Source organism: Melospiza melodia, chromosome 1, assembly GCF_035770615.1.
Source record: "Melospiza melodia melodia isolate bMelMel2 chromosome 1, bMelMel2.pri, whole genome shotgun sequence".
Classification (NCBI taxonomy): domain Eukaryota; kingdom Metazoa; phylum Chordata; class Aves; order Passeriformes; family Passerellidae; genus Melospiza; species Melospiza melodia.
The window spans coordinates 107106027-107123516 of NC_086194.1; the positions used below are offsets into that span (position 1 = coordinate 107106027).

The 17490-nt window shown below is 37.9% G+C and overlaps 1 protein-coding gene across 14 annotated transcripts in view; it reads left to right on the forward strand.

The window, feature by feature from the left end:
- The window catches only part of FHOD3 (formin homology 2 domain containing 3), a 374713-nt gene that overhangs the window by 265904 nt on the left and 91319 nt on the right, over positions 1–17490 (forward strand). For 8 of the 14 annotated variants that reach the window (XM_063163493.1, XM_063163547.1, XM_063163530.1 and 5 more), the window contains 3 exons: positions 10239–10337; positions 12788–13165; positions 16614–16739. In XM_063163493.1, coding sequence (XP_063019563.1) covers positions 10239–10337; positions 12788–13165; positions 16614–16739 — 603 coding nt within the window. The remainder of the gene's footprint in view (positions 1–10238; positions 10338–12787; positions 13166–16613; positions 16740–17490) is intronic. The other 6 variants (XM_063163584.1, XM_063163610.1, XM_063163593.1 and 3 more) reach the window with 2 other exon arrangements.

Here is a 17490-nt window from a genome sequence, read left to right on the forward strand (position 1 = left end):
CAGATAAGCAGTTTCTGTCCTTCACATTTTTAGATTTATTATCTGCCCAAATCTGTAGTTGTGGTGGGAAGAGGAAAAAGAGCCTTCCTACTTTATCTTATTCCAGTAACTCTCAACTTCTAGTGAAATAGTCCAGATGTGTGCAACAGTATCTCTACACCTGATAGCTAAATTGAGACCAAAAAAAAAAAATAAAAGGAAAGGAAAAAAGGAAAAGCCTAAAAGCCTTATGGCTTCTACTCATTAATGTTTAGGCAGAAAAATAGTGAAGTTGAATGTGTCCTTTAAGGTTTTTACAAATTTATAGAATTTGAATTCGACTAAAATGGAAAGAGGTTTTCTCTAATCAGATTTTCAAATTTGAGCATATGATCTTAAATGCAAAATATTTATGGGTTTAAAGGACTTGAATAGATTGATCTTGTGGCAGTTTGCATTTAAATTTTAAAATCCTATGTTAGAATATGATGCAGGCATCACTTGATTTTGTCAGAAGAAATGCTCGTTATGACCCTGTTGCTTCCATTGTTAATGTTGTAGAGAGGAATCTATACAAATAGATAAAATTACTCACTACCTCTGTAAATTGAAAGTGACTTCTGTTCAGCCATGAAAGAACTGTCTCCTGCTAATGACTTGTTAGTTCATAACCCTGGTTCCTCTTGAGAAAAAAAAAAAATTGGCAGTAAGTTTTTGCAGTGCTCTATTTCCCAAAAAATAGTTACAGAATGGATTTCAGTCTCAATTCCTTCACTACATTTTCTTTCCCAGTAGGAATTGTAACAGTACTAATGATAATCTTACTATGTTGTTCCTGCTGAAAGCTCTAAACTTTGTGTGTGGCTGCAGATGTCTTATATCTGGTATTACAGTGGATTAGACCCAGTGGAATTGCTTCTGATGAACACGGTTAGAGATTGAAGTTGCACTCATACACTGTACTAAGTTTTATTTTGGGAAATATTCTAGGTTATTTTTGGACTTCTGTACCAAAATCAGGAGAAGGTTCAAGTTCTTTCCCATCATTCTCCTTCCCACAATATTCATGTTTCTTTTCTTTCTAGCTCATCAGCTGTTTTGGCAATGGCTTTGCTTTTGTTTACCACATCAAACAGGTTGTCCACAGTCATCTGCTTTGTGTTAACCGATAAGTCTTCCAAAAAGAGAGAAATTCATGGTGCCGGTAAAACAACAAAAAAAAAGACAATATTGGCCAAATTCTGCTTTATCTCACAATGCTCTATATCCAGAAAAGTTTTCTGAAGTCAATGGAGTTGTTCTGATCTATGCCAGGCTAATTGAGAGCAGACTTTGGGTTTTGAGCTGGGAAAAGTTGACAGTAAATGCTAAGGGCGACCAAAAGGAAAACTTGCAGGCCTTTTTCATCCACTTGGCAGCCTTTTTCCAAACTAAATGTATTGTTTTTTCGCCTGTGGTTCAAAACAAATAAGGATCCAAATCTGCTTTGTGTTAAAATAGTTTTCATGGAGAGCAAAGCTCAGCCTGATGTGCCTGTTACTAAATAAGTAAGTAAAGTTGATAACAACTACTAACTAAGAAAGGCCGAAGGTTGATTTAAAGGTCTGTACCTACTGCAGCATACTTTAATATCCCTGTCCTAACCAGGAGGAGGTCTGCTTTGCTAAAACTTCTTTCTCTTACCATGATGGCATAGAGCACCAATAAGCCCTGTGGGAACTTTGGTCATGTTTAGCATGATGTTTTAATGCTGTGCTGGAGGTACCTCCTAAGGCTTTCTGCCCTGGCCCAAACTGAGTGCTCTCAGTCTGTGGTCTAGCATGCTGCTTCTTATGCAGTAGTCTTTTAAACACATTCTTCCATGGGTTGTGTTGTTTGTTTGATTGTTTTCTTTTAAAAGTAAAGCTAACTTTTTCCAGCCACACCATGGATAGAGTCAGGGAAAAATGCAAGGAGTGGCATGGGATTTGCGCTAGATTTATGTTGTTATTTATGCAGTGATTTCTGACTAAATAAGCATTAAAAGGCAAATTTCTGTCTTTCTGTCTTTTAGTCTCTTCCTGACTGGGTTTCAGAAAGTAAAAGGCAGCCTGGTCAGAAGTTCTCAGTGCTCTCCTTGAGCATGGCACAGCTTCTCTGAGTTCAGTACATCAAAATCAGAAACAAGTGCTCCTCCCAGTTTTTCAAATTAATGTTTCACATTTTGCTGTGCATTTCCTTTTCTCCAGTACTGCACAGAGACCATACTCATCTCTTGCTCTGGGTGTCCCATCAGAGCTGTATCAGCCAGACCTTAGCAAATATGTTCAAATGAGCTTCTGGGAGATTTACACTGACCCCTCTTACCAGCATTTGAGTGAACAGCTCCATCACTATGGAATTAGTTACAGGTCAAAGACTGAGGTTTATGAAGCTGTAAATAGCTAGAATTAGGTGTTTTCCTCTCTTCATTAGACTCTGCTTTTTATTTCCATAGCTTTGCTTTGTTTTATATTATCAAAAACCACCAAATAATTGCTAAAATTGATCTTATAATACTAAACACATTCAGCTAGAGATAACCTGGCCATGGTTAGAAGGTTCTTTTCAGTATTCCTGTGTTTGACACCTAACAAATGAAAGAACTGACTGCCATCTTAAGAACTGATCAGAGTGGAGCCAGCATTCTGCATCAGTGACCAAAGCTGCCCTTAGTAAGCTTTATCTTAGTAGACCATGAGGCTAAAAAGATATGAGGAGGACCAACTGTTCAGGTCCACCTGAGGCTTCCATATTTTTAAATTTGAAGAAAGCTGGCTTTCAAGAGAGCTAAATTGATAAGGTAAAAACAACAGAGAAACAGGGAATTATGTATCTATGAACTTGGCTTTTTTCAGGGTCCTGCCTGGAAGCCTGTTTGTACTGTTCCTCTGAGCAAAGAGTAGCACAGGGAATTCCAAAGTTTCCCACAAATTCCTAGGCTAGCTGGACACAGCTCCATTGCATGGTGCGCTCTGGGCTCAAGGTCCTTAACACCCTTTATGGGCCTAGAAAAAACCAAGCAAATAGTTGTCTAAATAAAGGAAAGCTGTGCTGAGAAGTTGTAAGGTCCTGTTTGTTAGAAAATGCATGTTTCTGATGTTTGAGGATTGCCAAGATGCAGGCAGAAATTGTGATGCTATTTTGGTTTTACCAGAAAACAATGAATACAGCTGAGCCTCTGATGCTAAGCATTTTTTCGGCTCAGCTTTGGATTCCTGATGAGTTTCTAACCAACAGCACAGACCTTAGTTTGCTTATTAGTCCTCATTAACTGATTGTTCAAATTGCTTCACGTAGAGCCAGGACTGCAGGGTTGGTTTGCCCAAGATACAGCTGAGACTTGTTCTTTTTATTATCATGATTTTCCATGTTTTCAGACATCCCAAACCATAACTAATCTTTTGTTTTTCTCTAGCATTTACTATGGAAAAATTCTAGTTTTGTCATGATGTTTCAAGTTCTACTGACTTTCCACAACACTATAAGAAGAAAATATTTGATTGTATAAATACTTAATGGGTATAGATCAAAGATACAGTGGTGGGTGGGGTTTATTTTATTTTATTTAGGATCTCTTAGAGTTGTTGTCTGTGTCAAATATGATGAGTGGTATATAGATATTAAACAGCAAAGTGGGGAGACTCAACATCATCATTTGATGTAAGACTCAGGTTGTGGTATACATTACTAAAGGCCCAGGTGAGAGAAGAAGTTAATTTCTCTTTTATTGCTGTAATAGAAAGAAACACATTGGGTTTTTTTTTTTTTTCCATGATGTTTATCTCTGGTTCCTAGTTTTGGATATTTAAAACAACTGAGGCATGAAATTTGACAAAGAAAACATCTCCAGGATAAACATGCAGGCACAAATCTGCGGATGTGAATCTCTTTAATACATATGTATACACATAGACATACACATATACATATGAGCAGAGCCACCCAGCATTCGTGTGTGCTTTGACATTGAATGGCATATGATCAGTTATGAGGGAGATAATAACTTTTCACAGTTTGGTTGGTACGGGTGAAAATGAAAATGGGATATAAAAAAGAAGAGGTTTTGGAAAGATTTATCTATGAAATGAAATGTCTTGGTAAGGTTGCCAAGATGGTGTCTGTTCATAGCATCAGTTCTTTATTAGTCTTTGACAACAATATCATATAAAAATCCCACCTGCTATGTTAAGTTTGGAGCAGGAGAACACATTATTTCTCCTGCGCAGGTAGGATTTGAAGCTTTAAGTTCAGCAGATTCTAAAGGAGAACCCTAATAGAGTGAAATTTGCAATCTTGCTCTTTGTAAGAATATCTTGGAAGCTCCCATAAGGAATGCAGTAGAGGAAGATGCATAAGATAGGTTAAGAAAAATATTTTTTTAAAGCCATACCATAAAAAAGGACTGCATTGATGTATAGATAGGGATTGACCAAATAAGTAATAATAACAGAAAAATTTAAAATCTACAACTTGAGGAGTATCCCAGGTCCAGGTCCAATTACTGTTTCAAGTTTATATCATCTTTTTTTTTATGAATTAAAACATCTCTGTAGGTGTGTGTCAGGTTTTCTAGTAGGGATACTCTTTTCTGACTGCACATCTCGCTGAAAGGAAACGTTTTATGCTTGGTATATATACATGCAGAGCCTAGTTAACAGGAGTGCACTTTGCTGTAAAGGCAATAGGAGATTTTCCTATTTGAACTTCAGGAGGAATCAAGAAAGCACTGAAATTTAAATAGATTATAGCTGCATGGCAAATGAAATCACAGCATGACTTAGCCTATTAGCCTAATTATTTTACTTTGTTTTTTTCCGCTGTGTGTTTATCTTTCATGAGCTACCTGAGGAAATGCAATGCCAGACCAGGGTGTGAATGCATTTCTCTGGATCTCTCTGGTAGTGTCTTATGCACTGGAGTGTACATGCCTTAGAGAGTTCATCTCTCCAGTGTGCTCCCAGTGTTTGTAAACACGATCCTCTGAGAACAGGAAAGGCTTTTTTACACAGAGGATGCAATGGTGGGGGGCAGAGGGAAAAGACAGCTGCTTGGTAGGATGCCATTTCCCTTTGAGGGGTCAATAACAGTGGCCTTCAACTGTTAACCAGTATGCACTTCCAAGCTCTGAAAATAACATTTCTTCTCTCTTTCTGTATATGTTTCAGTATATATTGCTCCAAAAATCTATCTGCATCATTATTCTGTTTCTTTACCTCTCTGTTCTTAGAAATGTAAAAACAGCAATGCTGTTCAATGATCAGAGTTGTGACTCTTGAAGTCTTTGCAAAGCCTTGCCAGTGTCTTATGCAATGTTCTGCTGTCTTGCTCTGCTTTGATGTGTCCTATATAAACCAACTGCAGCAGTTATGTCTGGAGGCATTGCCTAGGTATTATTTAGGTTGCTGATCATAAAAGCTGTTGCTGATCATAATTGAGGGATAAAAATGTAACAGGAACCTAAAGATAAAAGACAGCTATGAAGGCATAGTGAGTGCATGTACTTCACGGTATTTGACATTTCCTCACCTTTTTGTCTGAACTGTTTTCTTTATCTAGAGCAGAAATACCAGGATCACTTTTCTTTTGACCTTTGTAATTAGTCACCTTAGTCTTCCTGTATGCAAAAGGTCAAATTTTGAGGCTTTGTAAGTACATTGTTATCCATATAATTTTATCTAATTTCATCTTCAGATAATTCTACCGACTGCAGTGGAATAGAAATAGGTAGTGGGGTTAATAGGTGGTTTTTTGGTTTTATTTTTAATGGAGGAGGAAAGTGTATTGCCATATCTTTATACAGACTTAGAAATGTTGAATTTGAATTATTACCACTTTTAGCTTTCACCTAAAGGACTAGTTGAATCTGTTTTGGCAGCTAGGATAGAAGAAAGGAAGAAGCAACAGAAGTGTACCAAAGTATTTGTTTATTTTGCAAGGATTTAGGAATTTGGCTATGAATTGTGCCATCTAAGCTATAAAAGTGGAATTGAACTCATAAATTGAAGAAAATGGCAAGCAATGGCAAGAGAAAATAAAATTACATCCAGTGTGACTTATATCTTTCCTTGATGGGACATTTTTCAGTTTTTCTTTGTTCAGTTGGAGTTCAGGGATGCAGCTGTGCACGAGGTAAAAGAGGTCAGAGGTTTTCAGGAGAGAGGGTGGAAAACAACCTTGAAAGGAAAGTTTGTGACATCAGCTGTAGTATGCAATTTTAAATAATATTGTGAAATGGGTAATGGTGGTCTTATTTCACTGAATGTGCCTTGTAGGCCTGGTCACAGAATCATAGAGTGGTTGGTGTTGGAAGGGACTTAAAGATCATCTACTAGATCTCATGAGTTAGCTTCTATGTGCATTTTATGTGTTGACCAAAGCCTTGGTAGCCTAATTGTGCCAAGATGATAATTTTTTCCATTGTTCTATATTCGGGTTCATTACTGGTTAAATTAATCCTGAATTAAAATTATTTGAAGCGTATCTTACCTTTTCAAAATTTCCTTTGATACTGAGCAAAGCAGAATGTGTTTCTGTGCTCATGCTTATTTGTTGGTGTGGGTTTTTGTTTGGTTTGGTTGGGGTTGTTTGTTTTTTGGGGTATTTTTTGTTCCTTTAGGACAGCCTTTGATTTTTCTTTTAGCTCTACCTTTGGAATTCTTTTGGAGGCAAGTAGTGAGAAACTTGTGTTTCTGGGCTACAAGCTAGAAAGAAATCCTAAGTTCTTTCAAGCTGCCTTCATCAAAACTCTGCAAGGAGACTGGGGAGAGCCTGGAGAACACAGAGACTACACAAAACCTTGTACACGTTGCTCAGCTCCAGAGTCCAGTGTGATAGAGAGCAAGTTTTGGTCCTTTGAGTTCTTGTGGACTAAGAGCCATTGTCTTCAGAGTGCTCTTACTTTTAAAATCATCCAACTGTGACCAGGTTAGGTGTGTGTGAGGTGCAAGGTCTGGCATCTCAAGGACTCTGCCCCTGCCTTCAGCTAAACTTGTAGAAGAGTCCATTTCTTATAATTTCCTTTCATCAGTCTGCATTTATTACTGCTTTTCTCTTTTCAGCTTTGAATAGGTATTTAATATCAGCTGGGCAAGTTTCCATTCTAAAAAGGAGAGAAGTTAATCGTTTAGTTCTAAATCCTCTGTCAAGATTTTGTTTGTCTGTCTAATGGTTCACTCTCCATAAACTGTACTTTCATAGTCTTTTTTAATATGCACATTATTTTTAGGGGCTAAAAATACTGTAATGTCAAATTTTAGTTGAAACGACTGAGCAAAACCTGTGCTCTAGAAGATGTTTGTTATTTGCCATGACCAATGATATATTTTCTAAAGATTAGTGGGGGGTGGGGTTTTGTTTATTTGTTTAGTTTTTTAAGCCTGTAGCAGTAATGCATTTTAAAGATTGCATTTTAAACAGAGTGATTGTTTTGAAATTTGTTTTCAGTGCTATAAAGCTTTTGTTTAAATATTTCTAACCTGATGGCTTTTATCATGGAACTGAAGTTACCCAGGAACAGTTAGTCTTAAGGTTAGCTGAATATATCCGATCCTTCTACATTAGCTGAAGACCTTCTTCCCTGCCACTAGATAAATATTTTCCTTTTGTAAATGGGATAGATTCCTCTGCGCTACTAAATACCATGCTGGCTTCTGAACCTCATTTAATTGGAAACCTCCCTATGAGTCCTTTTCTCTTAATTTAATTCCACTACTGCATTGACTCCAAATTTGCATCTGTATGTGAGAGGTACAATGAGCTTTTCCACACCATCCCTTCTCCACTGCATACAAAAATGAACACATAACTCTGAACAGTTCAGATGAGTTCACAAACCTGTCTGCTGTTGTGTTTGAGCACCTGACTCCAGTTAGTGTTTTCCCATTTTAATAAATATTCACAAGGAAATGCTCCTTTTCTACCCTTAGGAAAGATTTAGTTAGCAGGTACTACCTGTTTTGTTGGACAGAATATCTGTCCTCTGACAAGATTGAAATGACTGCCACTGTTGCTGTGTTTAAAAGAAGAACACACATCATTCCTGCCTGTGAGTTTACCCCTGTTCTCTGATCTGTATCTGTGCCCCCTTCTGGCGATACTCAAGGACTCTGAAACTGAGTTTAGTTGGTAAAAGAGTGTTGAGTATCTCCCCTATGCCATCACTTATTTCCTTTGCGCAGGTTTTCCTTGACCACACTGGCTCCCCAGACTGGAGGGTGTGCTGCCTCTGTGCGCACCGATCATCTCTGCTACCAAGTCACACAGAGCCAGATCCTTCCTCTGGCTTTTCCAACCACTTGCCATGTAGTTCCTGCACTCCTGCACTTAATAATAGCAAAGGAAAAGAGCTTTACAATCAAAGCTTCTTCTGAGAGTTTGACCGAGACCTCAAGGACCCTTTGAGGAAGGAGTTATTGGCATGACAGAAGAATTATCACTCTGGAATCTCTAAAATTTTTTTCAGCTCCTTTATCCGTGCTGTGTAAACTCCTGTTGTTTTCTCCATGCCCTCATAAGGTGGAATAAATTATCAAAGAACTCTTTCAAATTAATTAGATACACCGTATCAAATGAGTATTTCACAAATGATTTTTGATATTTTGAGACAATTGAGGAGAGGAGAAATTTTGACATCATCAATGTGGAATCCTGGTGGGAGCTTTAAACACAGCAATAATGGGGACACTCTTGTTCATATAAGCAATAGCTGTGCTGCCAGCGTTACAGGATGCTTTGTACTCTAAACTGACAACCATGATCCTATAGAGCTTCATGAGTTATTTCTTAAATCTGAGTGCTGTAGGACAAGCAGATACAGAGGTTTTCCTTCATAGGAAATAGCAGAGCTTGAGCTAGTAAGAAGGGAATATGTGAATGCTCCCTGGAGCAACTCTTTCTTTTCTTTTTTCCAGTAAATGAGTAAATGTGTGAAAGTTGAGAGGTGTCAGTGTAAGGGAGGCACATATTTGTGGGCAGGACATGGAGATGATGAGATGACAACTGAGATGGTTATGTCTCTAAGCCACTTTTGGAATGGCTGAAAGCGTTCACTCTGTAAATGTTTGCCAGAGTATTGGAAAAGTTCCAGGCGCTGCCATTTGCCTGGTTATTCTGTAACTCCACATAAATGCAATAAATTTTAGATTGACACTTTGCATTGCACTCAATGAGTTCGTGATCTCACACTGTAAATATTCATTATTCTTATAACATGGAAACTAATTCTAAATGGGAAAAGCCATAGAGCATCCCTTCAGAATCAGAGAAAAGAAAACAAGCTTTCAGGAAAATGCAAGGAATATAAGTGTCTTACAAACTTCATTACTGATTGAATGTTTTTCTTTTTGCATGGAGCATAGCCTAATGGTGTATACATTTTTAAATCAAGTGGAGAACTGTATCAACTGCAAATATATCTTTTGTGAGTCTGTTGGTTTGGGAAGGTGAAAAGCATAGATACGAGGGATGGCAGGCAGACAGTGTAGCTTTTCCATTATGTGTAATATTGTTTTCCTGTTTTACTTATGTGGTTTGTAGGTTGTGCAGGCTTTATGCATGACTTACACTTCTCTTCTGCAAGAATTACTGCTGAACTGAAGCCTGCTTTGACCATAGTAATGACCCTACTGAAATAATTCATGTACTGGCATCTGATAACTTAAATATTGCTATTTGCTAATAGTCCTGAACTGATTTGGTCTCTGTTATTTCTAACTCAGTGGTTCACCCTGTTCTCTTTTCCAGTTGAGCTATTGGTTACTTAGCAGGAATGTTTTATTTGGTTTAATTTAGGAAGTGTGATGTCCAGTGCCAGCTGTCCCATACCAGCACAGCGTGTACTGTCCTTTAGGCCAAAAAGGCACAACTTAATGACTAATGAGTTGAACATTGCTATTGCCATGAATGCTTTCCATTAATGCCTCTGCAGGTAGGGCAGCTGCAAATGGAAAGTAAAGCTCAAGAAAAATCAATGGCAGCTTTGAATCTTAAAATAATAGTAAAAATGTTAATAGGGGAGAGGATAACAGTTTTATATCAGTATAAACAAACACATACTTATGCAAACACATACTTAGCAGGAAGTTTTAGGTGGACTAACATAAGAGGCCCATAACTTCATCTGGTTCTTCCTTCCATTTCTAACTTCATTGCGTTTCTTTTCCTGGGGACTCATGTTGTTTTCTCTTCCACCTTCTTTCTTTCCATCCCACTGCATGCCTCTTTCCTTGGTCTGACCTCAGAGAGGACGAGTATGAAGAGGAGGAAGAAGAACAGCCAGTCACAGAGCCCAATACTGAGGATGAGGGGGAGGAAGAGGTCAATAGGCAGGTCAAAGCCAGGTACCAGGATTCAGCATTGTCCCTCCACCTTTTCTTCAGGCTCTGGCGTGAACTCACCAGCACAGTGTGCAGCAGCATCCACCTTTTCACTGACATTCCTTGATCACCTGTTAAAGCCACTCCCCACAGAAATATTTTTGCATTTAAAAGCTTTGGGGAAGGGACTGGAGGGTGGCATTGCTAACAGAAACACTCAGTTATGTAGGTTCATTGCACTATGAGCTGTCTGCACTCACTCCCTTTAGGTAATACTCACAAATCCTAAAAGCTTTAGTGAAAAGCATAACTTTAAGCATGGTTTGGTTTAACTTCTTAGTTAAGGCAATGATGAAACACCACAATGCTTAACTGAGGATGTTGTTTGGTTTCTTAGGTTTTCATCCCTGTCTTCATAATACTACCTTTTTAGGAATATCTGTTGCTATGCAGTAAATTGAAATTTTTTGAATGCTGCCTTAGATTCCATATAAGTTTTGTTCATGTTTTAATAGCAAAGAACTACTTTGAGGCAAAACTGATATACATGTGTATATAATATATATACATACATACATATGCATATATAAAATTTTATAAATGTCTGCCCATCTGCCCATATATCTATATATACAGATATAAGCAAATCACCAATCAATATGCTTTATCACTTATCAATACTCTTGTGTAAAAATTTTCCACTTATTTCTGAGACATATATATATATATATATATTTGGCATTTGGCAACTTGATCCTAATAAACTGAAAGCAAGAAAATATATTCTTTGTTCTGGACAGCCATTTGATTTAGGTTAAATTGTTTGGCTTTGCAACTCAGCAAATGAGATTGGAATTTTATTTTTTTTACATAAACCACATTCATGCAGACACTGTACAGCACAGAAGGAAGAAAGGAAACTGTTTAATGTGTGAATTCCAAAGAAAATACTGTACTTTTGTTATTATTATCTTCCAGTCTGCAAATCTTGCCAATGGCTGCCTGAAACTTCAAAATTAAGTGACAGTTTCCTCAAATCTGATTCTTAAAAGTCAAATTTAAGACACAAGTTACTGGTGAATCTCATGAGTATACTAAAATATTGCTTTAAAAAGTGAGGAAGAGCCTCATTAAGAAATGTGAAGAGCATAATATGTTTTTAGGTCATTGGTCTTTTTAAGATAATTATCTCTTTAAGATAACTAGGTGATATTCCCATGACTTTCCTAAGAATCTTTTTTTCACTGTCTCTGTAGCATTAAAAAAATTATCTGTAACGTGGCTATTTGTATTGGATGCTGACAGGTAGGACTGGCCTGGCTTCAGTGTCTCCTGTCAAGCACAGCAGGTGTGATAGATGAAGGTTTCCAGATTTTCCATTGATAGAACAATTACCTGGTATGCACCTGATGATTTAAGTGCATAAGATCCCAACATATCTAAATTTTGGTTTTCTTGCCTATGCTGTGCCAAGCCCACAGTCCTCAAATAAGAACTGTGCCTTCCATGCCGGCTGGGGGATTGCAGAAGTGCTCTTGGGAGAATGAAATCAGCCACGCCAATGATCCAGCCCAAAGCCGATGCACAGTGTTTGTGCTGGAGTTCCTAGTGAAAACAGACACCCTGGAGTGCAGATCCCATGGCTTCTCAGCTGCTTTGTGCCTTCTGTCACTCACCAACATCTGCCTTCAGCAGAGCAAAGCAGACGTGTTTTCTCTTTTCTTTGATGCAAACTCTGCAAGTCTCTATGAAAGACCAGCATGGAATGCTGACACTCAGAGAAACCAGAAATTAGTGCCTTCATACCTAGAAAAATATTTGTTAAGGTGTGGCTTTTGAAATAATTTTAAACTTGATTATTTACAGAACAGTGTTAGTTGAGTACTTTTTTATTTTCATCTTTGTTGGATGAACAATTTTAGTAAAAAGATCAGATTCCCAGGGAGGATGATAGCGAGATATCAGACAGTCGAGATATCTATATAAGATAGCTGGTCTTGGAGAAGCAGTCCTGCAGACTGTATCTTGAACCATCTGTTCTCCATGGAGTGTTTTCCAGTGTGCTCAGTCTGCTTTGTACTGCTCTGACTATGTTTACAATCTAACTTAAAATATATGAAGACTGTTCCAAAAATAAGTGTGAAAAGGCTCATGAAAATTAGTTTTGAAGCCTATAGGTTAAATCCCCTCTTTTCCTTTAGAATGATCCCCTCTTTTCCTTTAGAATGAGTTGCTTCTTTTGTCCAGTATTTCCAATCACAAGAAGAATCCCACTGGGATACAGAAGAATCCCACTGGGATACAAAGATGTGAGTTCTCTTTATTTAAAAAGATGTGATGATTGTCTAAAATTTGGAAGTTTTTGTTTGTCTGACTCTTCTTCATTTTTTTCCCTGCAAGTGATACTATCTGTGATCTCCCTTCACCCCATTTTTCTCTCTGCTTCCCTTTCTAATGATGTTTTCCTCCTGCAGTGAGGTTCCAGATGTGCATGAGGCTGTGAAGGAAAGCTTTTCACAGTGTTCTGACTCTTCAGCTGTCTCCAGTGCCATTTCTCCAGCTGAGAGGCCTCTCACCTGCTCTAGAGCAAAGAGCTTTTCTAGCAACTCCTCTTCTGTGCCTGACTCATCTGTCTCTCATCATAATTCTGTCCTTTCATCACCATCTTCACCTGCAACAGCATTGCTGAGCTCTCCCCAAAATTCCTCAGCATCCATTACTCCAAAGGCATCTCCAACAGTGGAGAAATTGCCTTATGTACCACACACTCCTTTTCACCTCTTCTCGTATGACTTTGACGACTCTCCAGCATCTGTGAAAGAGAAGGAAGCAGAAATGATGAGGGAAAACAGGTAGATTTTATATAGCTAATAATAATTTTTAGATAAATTAATAAAACCTTTCAAGAATTTTGCAGTGCTAATAATGCTACTCTATGTGTTGTATTATTTCCAGAACATACTATTTCTAATTTTAGTCCTGTAAGCCTGTATTTTGATTTGATATTTTCGCCTTGCCTTTGCTGACATCATTACTCTTCTTCCAGGTCTGTAGTTCATAAATATCCTGGCCTCCTCTATAAAGGAGTGGGTAAATAACCCATGGTTTCCAAGAAAGGAGCACCATTTTGCTCTCATTTACAACAATGTAATCTGCAGACATGTTTTCATGAAAATTAATGGAGCTCTTCTGTTATAAAATCAAGAGAGGTCAGATCAGCACTTGAAATTCACAAGGGAAGTCCTGGCTTCAAAGGCTGAACTGCCAAATCCTAAATTTGTTGTCTGGTTACAGTGCATGTCCATCTCATGTGCCATTTAGCTCATGCTTGTAATAAGAGATCTATAAAGATAACATAGCACTCAGAATAGACAGTTTTATCTCCACAACATCTGTTGAATTTACTTGTTCCTCATGTGTTTATCTTAGTTTTTAACTTTAATTTCCCCATCCCACCCCTCTAAAATAAAACAGAAAAATATTGTTTTGTCTCATCTGTTTTCAAGTGAAAGAAATTGACAGTAAGTAGCACTAAAAACAATGACAGAGAATCACCTTGAAGAGGCTGATGATTTTTTGCTGTGTCTTACAGTTGTCAGTGTTGTTTGAATTAGGTGCTGAAAATGTACATTTATATTGCATGCGTATTTACTTCTTCCTCTCTCCAGCAGTCCTTCTGAGTTTCTGCATGTGAACAAATGTTTTGATTCTTTTGATCCTTTAAATTTTTGATCTTTCTCTCCTAATAGGTGGGTGTGTTTTGTCCCTTTTCCATTTTTCTGAAAAGTCTGTTAATCCAAGTAGTTGTTGACAAGTGACTTAGTTCACATATTTTTCCTTTACCTGCAACTTGAACACTGGAGTTCCTCTAAATTTACATTTTCCTTCATAGGTGCATTTTTCCCTTAGACCTCTCACACTCGTTTATTGTCTCCCATTGCTGCTGCTGTTAAACTTCAGAGAGTAGATTCCTAAATACCTCCTGTTCCTGAAATATTTAGTATTTCTGCAGTGATTTTTTTTTTCCTCTGACCATCTTTTCTGCCTTCATTTAGTACAGAGGTTCAGGGGTGGGGGTGAGGATGGAGATTCTTCCAGGTTTATCTGGAGGAAAAGGAGGGCAAAGCCTGCACAATTTATTCAATAATATGCCCATAAAAGAGGAAAATGTCTTGAGGGTGAATGCTTTTGGATAAGACTATTGCATCCACACTAGTACATAAGACAAGAAGGGAAAATGGAAGCAATAGCCAGTACCAGAGGAAGGTTAGAAAGATAAACTTTGAGTACAGCATACAGACTTAACCTGGTATTCTGGTCTTGCCTTGCTGCTATTGCAGCAACTCAATGTTCCTCTAAATTTGGTAGGATGTTGTGTCCAGACCAGTCCCTCTGAATTTGATTTTTTTAATCGTTGTTGGTCTGACTCCATAGGAGGTGCATTCCCTCCATTTACATGAGAGTTATCTTTGGACTAATTGAAAACCCTTGGTCTGAAAAAGGACTCTGCTCTATGTCAGCTTTCTCATGGGGCATGAGAAGCGCATGCAGTGGTTGATAAGAAGGTCTCCTTGCAGTTGATCAAAATGGAGGTTTCTGTCAGATCATACCAAATCAGCTCTGAGTTCTTATCAGGACACTGGAGTTTACTTATCTGTAAGTCAGTACAGGCACAGTCAGAACATTTCCTGACCGGAGCCTGTTGGAGGGAAGACCCAAGCTAGGTCTGTGCTGCCAGGGAAGCTCCACACTGTCCAGTTACACAGTCTCCAGTGACCACTGTCTCCAGTTCCTTGTTAGTTTTCTTCTAGGACAAGAAGACCTGGACAGCAATTATTTCCTGCAAAATTCCTTTTGTGTCTCAGAAACATGCATGTTAGAGTTTTTTCCGAAATTATTTCCCTGTTGCTTGTCAGTGTAGTGTCTCAAAAACAGATGAGGAGTGGGGGGTGTTTTCTAAAGCATTAACCTGGAAATGCTGTTCCAGAGGACATGTTCTCTAAAGCACGATCCCTTCCATTATAAAAGCACCTAGCTGAAATCTACTCTGGTTTTAACATGGGCCTTGGCAGGAACCCTAAGGAAAAACTTGAAACTTTGAATGAAATTTTGCATGCCTAGATGAGTATGCTAAGTGGAGCTGAAGGAAACCAACCAGGCTTTTCAAATAAAATTGCTGAGTGAAATTACTTAGTGCTGATGTGTGTGAGAAAAGAAGAAGCATCAGAGAAAAGATATCGTGAAGGAGGATATATTATATCTTGTGGAGTATAAGGAGAATGATGTCGCTCTATTTCCTGAAATGAATTTTGCAATTTGGATGAGTTGACCTTGCTAAGTACTGATCTTCAGAGCACCATATGATTTCCATGTGGGAAAATGGCATTTTCTGTGAACAGTATTAAAGAGAGAAATATTAACATTTTCCCAAATCAAAAATCTTTTTTTGACATGCTGTTTAAGTACAATGGTTAAAAGGCACAGCAAAGCAACACGACTGCCTTTTCCATTCAGTACAGGAGCCAGGATGAAAACATTGATAGAAAGGACTCTGGGGAGGTGGCCATTCCAGGAGTCCTGGAAACAATTTCTCTTTGATCAGCAAGCTCACATTGAAGTGAAGCGAGTTTATGGGGTTTTTTAATGGAGAGAAGGGCTGATAGAAATTTCTAAAGCCGTGCTTCCGGAGACATGTCTTTTTAACCATGGTGATGATTTTTTACAGGCATTGTAAGAAATGGCACATAAGCTATTACTTATGTTGGGGGAGGGGGAAGAAAATACTGCTGGCTTTAATTGAAAATAATGTGGTTGCTTTTCTATTTAAATTGTAAGCATTTGCAAGTCACGGATGCCCATGTTCAGATCATGTCTCAGGAGTGCTGCCATTTTCCTTAATTTTAGTAGATATGAATACTGCTGTCTTGGGCTGGTTTGATCCCTTTTATAATGGCTGGATATCACTCCCAAAACAGCTAATAATTCTGAGTAACTGAGCAGTATTCAAGTATTCCTGTTCTGAGTTGTCACTTGGGAGTACCATTCAAATCTCTCATTATTTCCCTTGCCAGTAGTTCACTGATTCATCATGTATGTTCATGCCATGGTTGATATTAAGAGTACATGATTGTTTGCATATTTGGAAATAGAGTAACATTTTCAGAAGGTGACTGTTTGAAAAATTCTGGGGTATGGAGTAATTACCACCCCGTAAACAAGAGGATTTATTGTTGCATGCTGGTTTGCTGATGGATTTTTTCTGTCTCTCCCTTTCTCCTTCTTTTCTTCCCATTTCTTCAGATACAATAGCTATGGCAGCAGCTCTTACTCTTCTCCACGACCTTACGCTGGTGTGAGTGCCCCTACAACGCCCACTACTCGTTATGGGACAACTCTGTCACCACCTCAGGAGACCAAATCTGACAGGTTTGTAAATTAATCAGTGTTTTGACAACAGTTCCTTTGCAGACAGAATGAAGGAGATAAATGTAAGCTGTTCTGAATGAGTATTGGAAATAACTTCTAGCCAGTTTTTCTTTAACATTGGGAAAAATGGAAAAAAAATCTAAATATATTCATTTCCCACTCGTTCTCAAGCCTTTTAGTCTGACTTTGTGTTAAAGGTTGGGTGTATTTCCATTCCACTTGTGTTTCTTCTACTTAAATGGATAAAGCAGAGTTGCTTTGCACATAAGCTGTTCTAAGTATTAAAAGGTGAATTAAAATTTTCTCTCTTTCCATTTTTAAAAATAAATTCAGATAGATCTATTTTCACTTCTGTCCTTTTAAATCAACTGCAAAATCTTGGAAATTTGCTTAGCTCAGAATTTCCTAGGCCATAATTTTGTCCTTTCTTCAAAATACGTGATATATCTCATTGTATTTCATCAAAAGCAAAGCATTTATTACTGTAGCTAAAGCAAACTCCGAATAACCAAACAGTTATCAGATTGCTTTAAGAAAAAAATTTAAAGGGGGAAAAAACCCAAACCAGCAAAAAAAAATGTTTCGAACAATCAAAATACTCTTTTGAATTATGTAAGGTACTAGAGGAAGAAAAAAAATAGGAAAATGTTATGGATACTTGAAAGAAATTCTTGGCAAGAGGTTTGGACCACAAGAAATTAACTATCTGTTACAGCATGAGAGTAAATGACAGCTTCAAAGGATATCATGC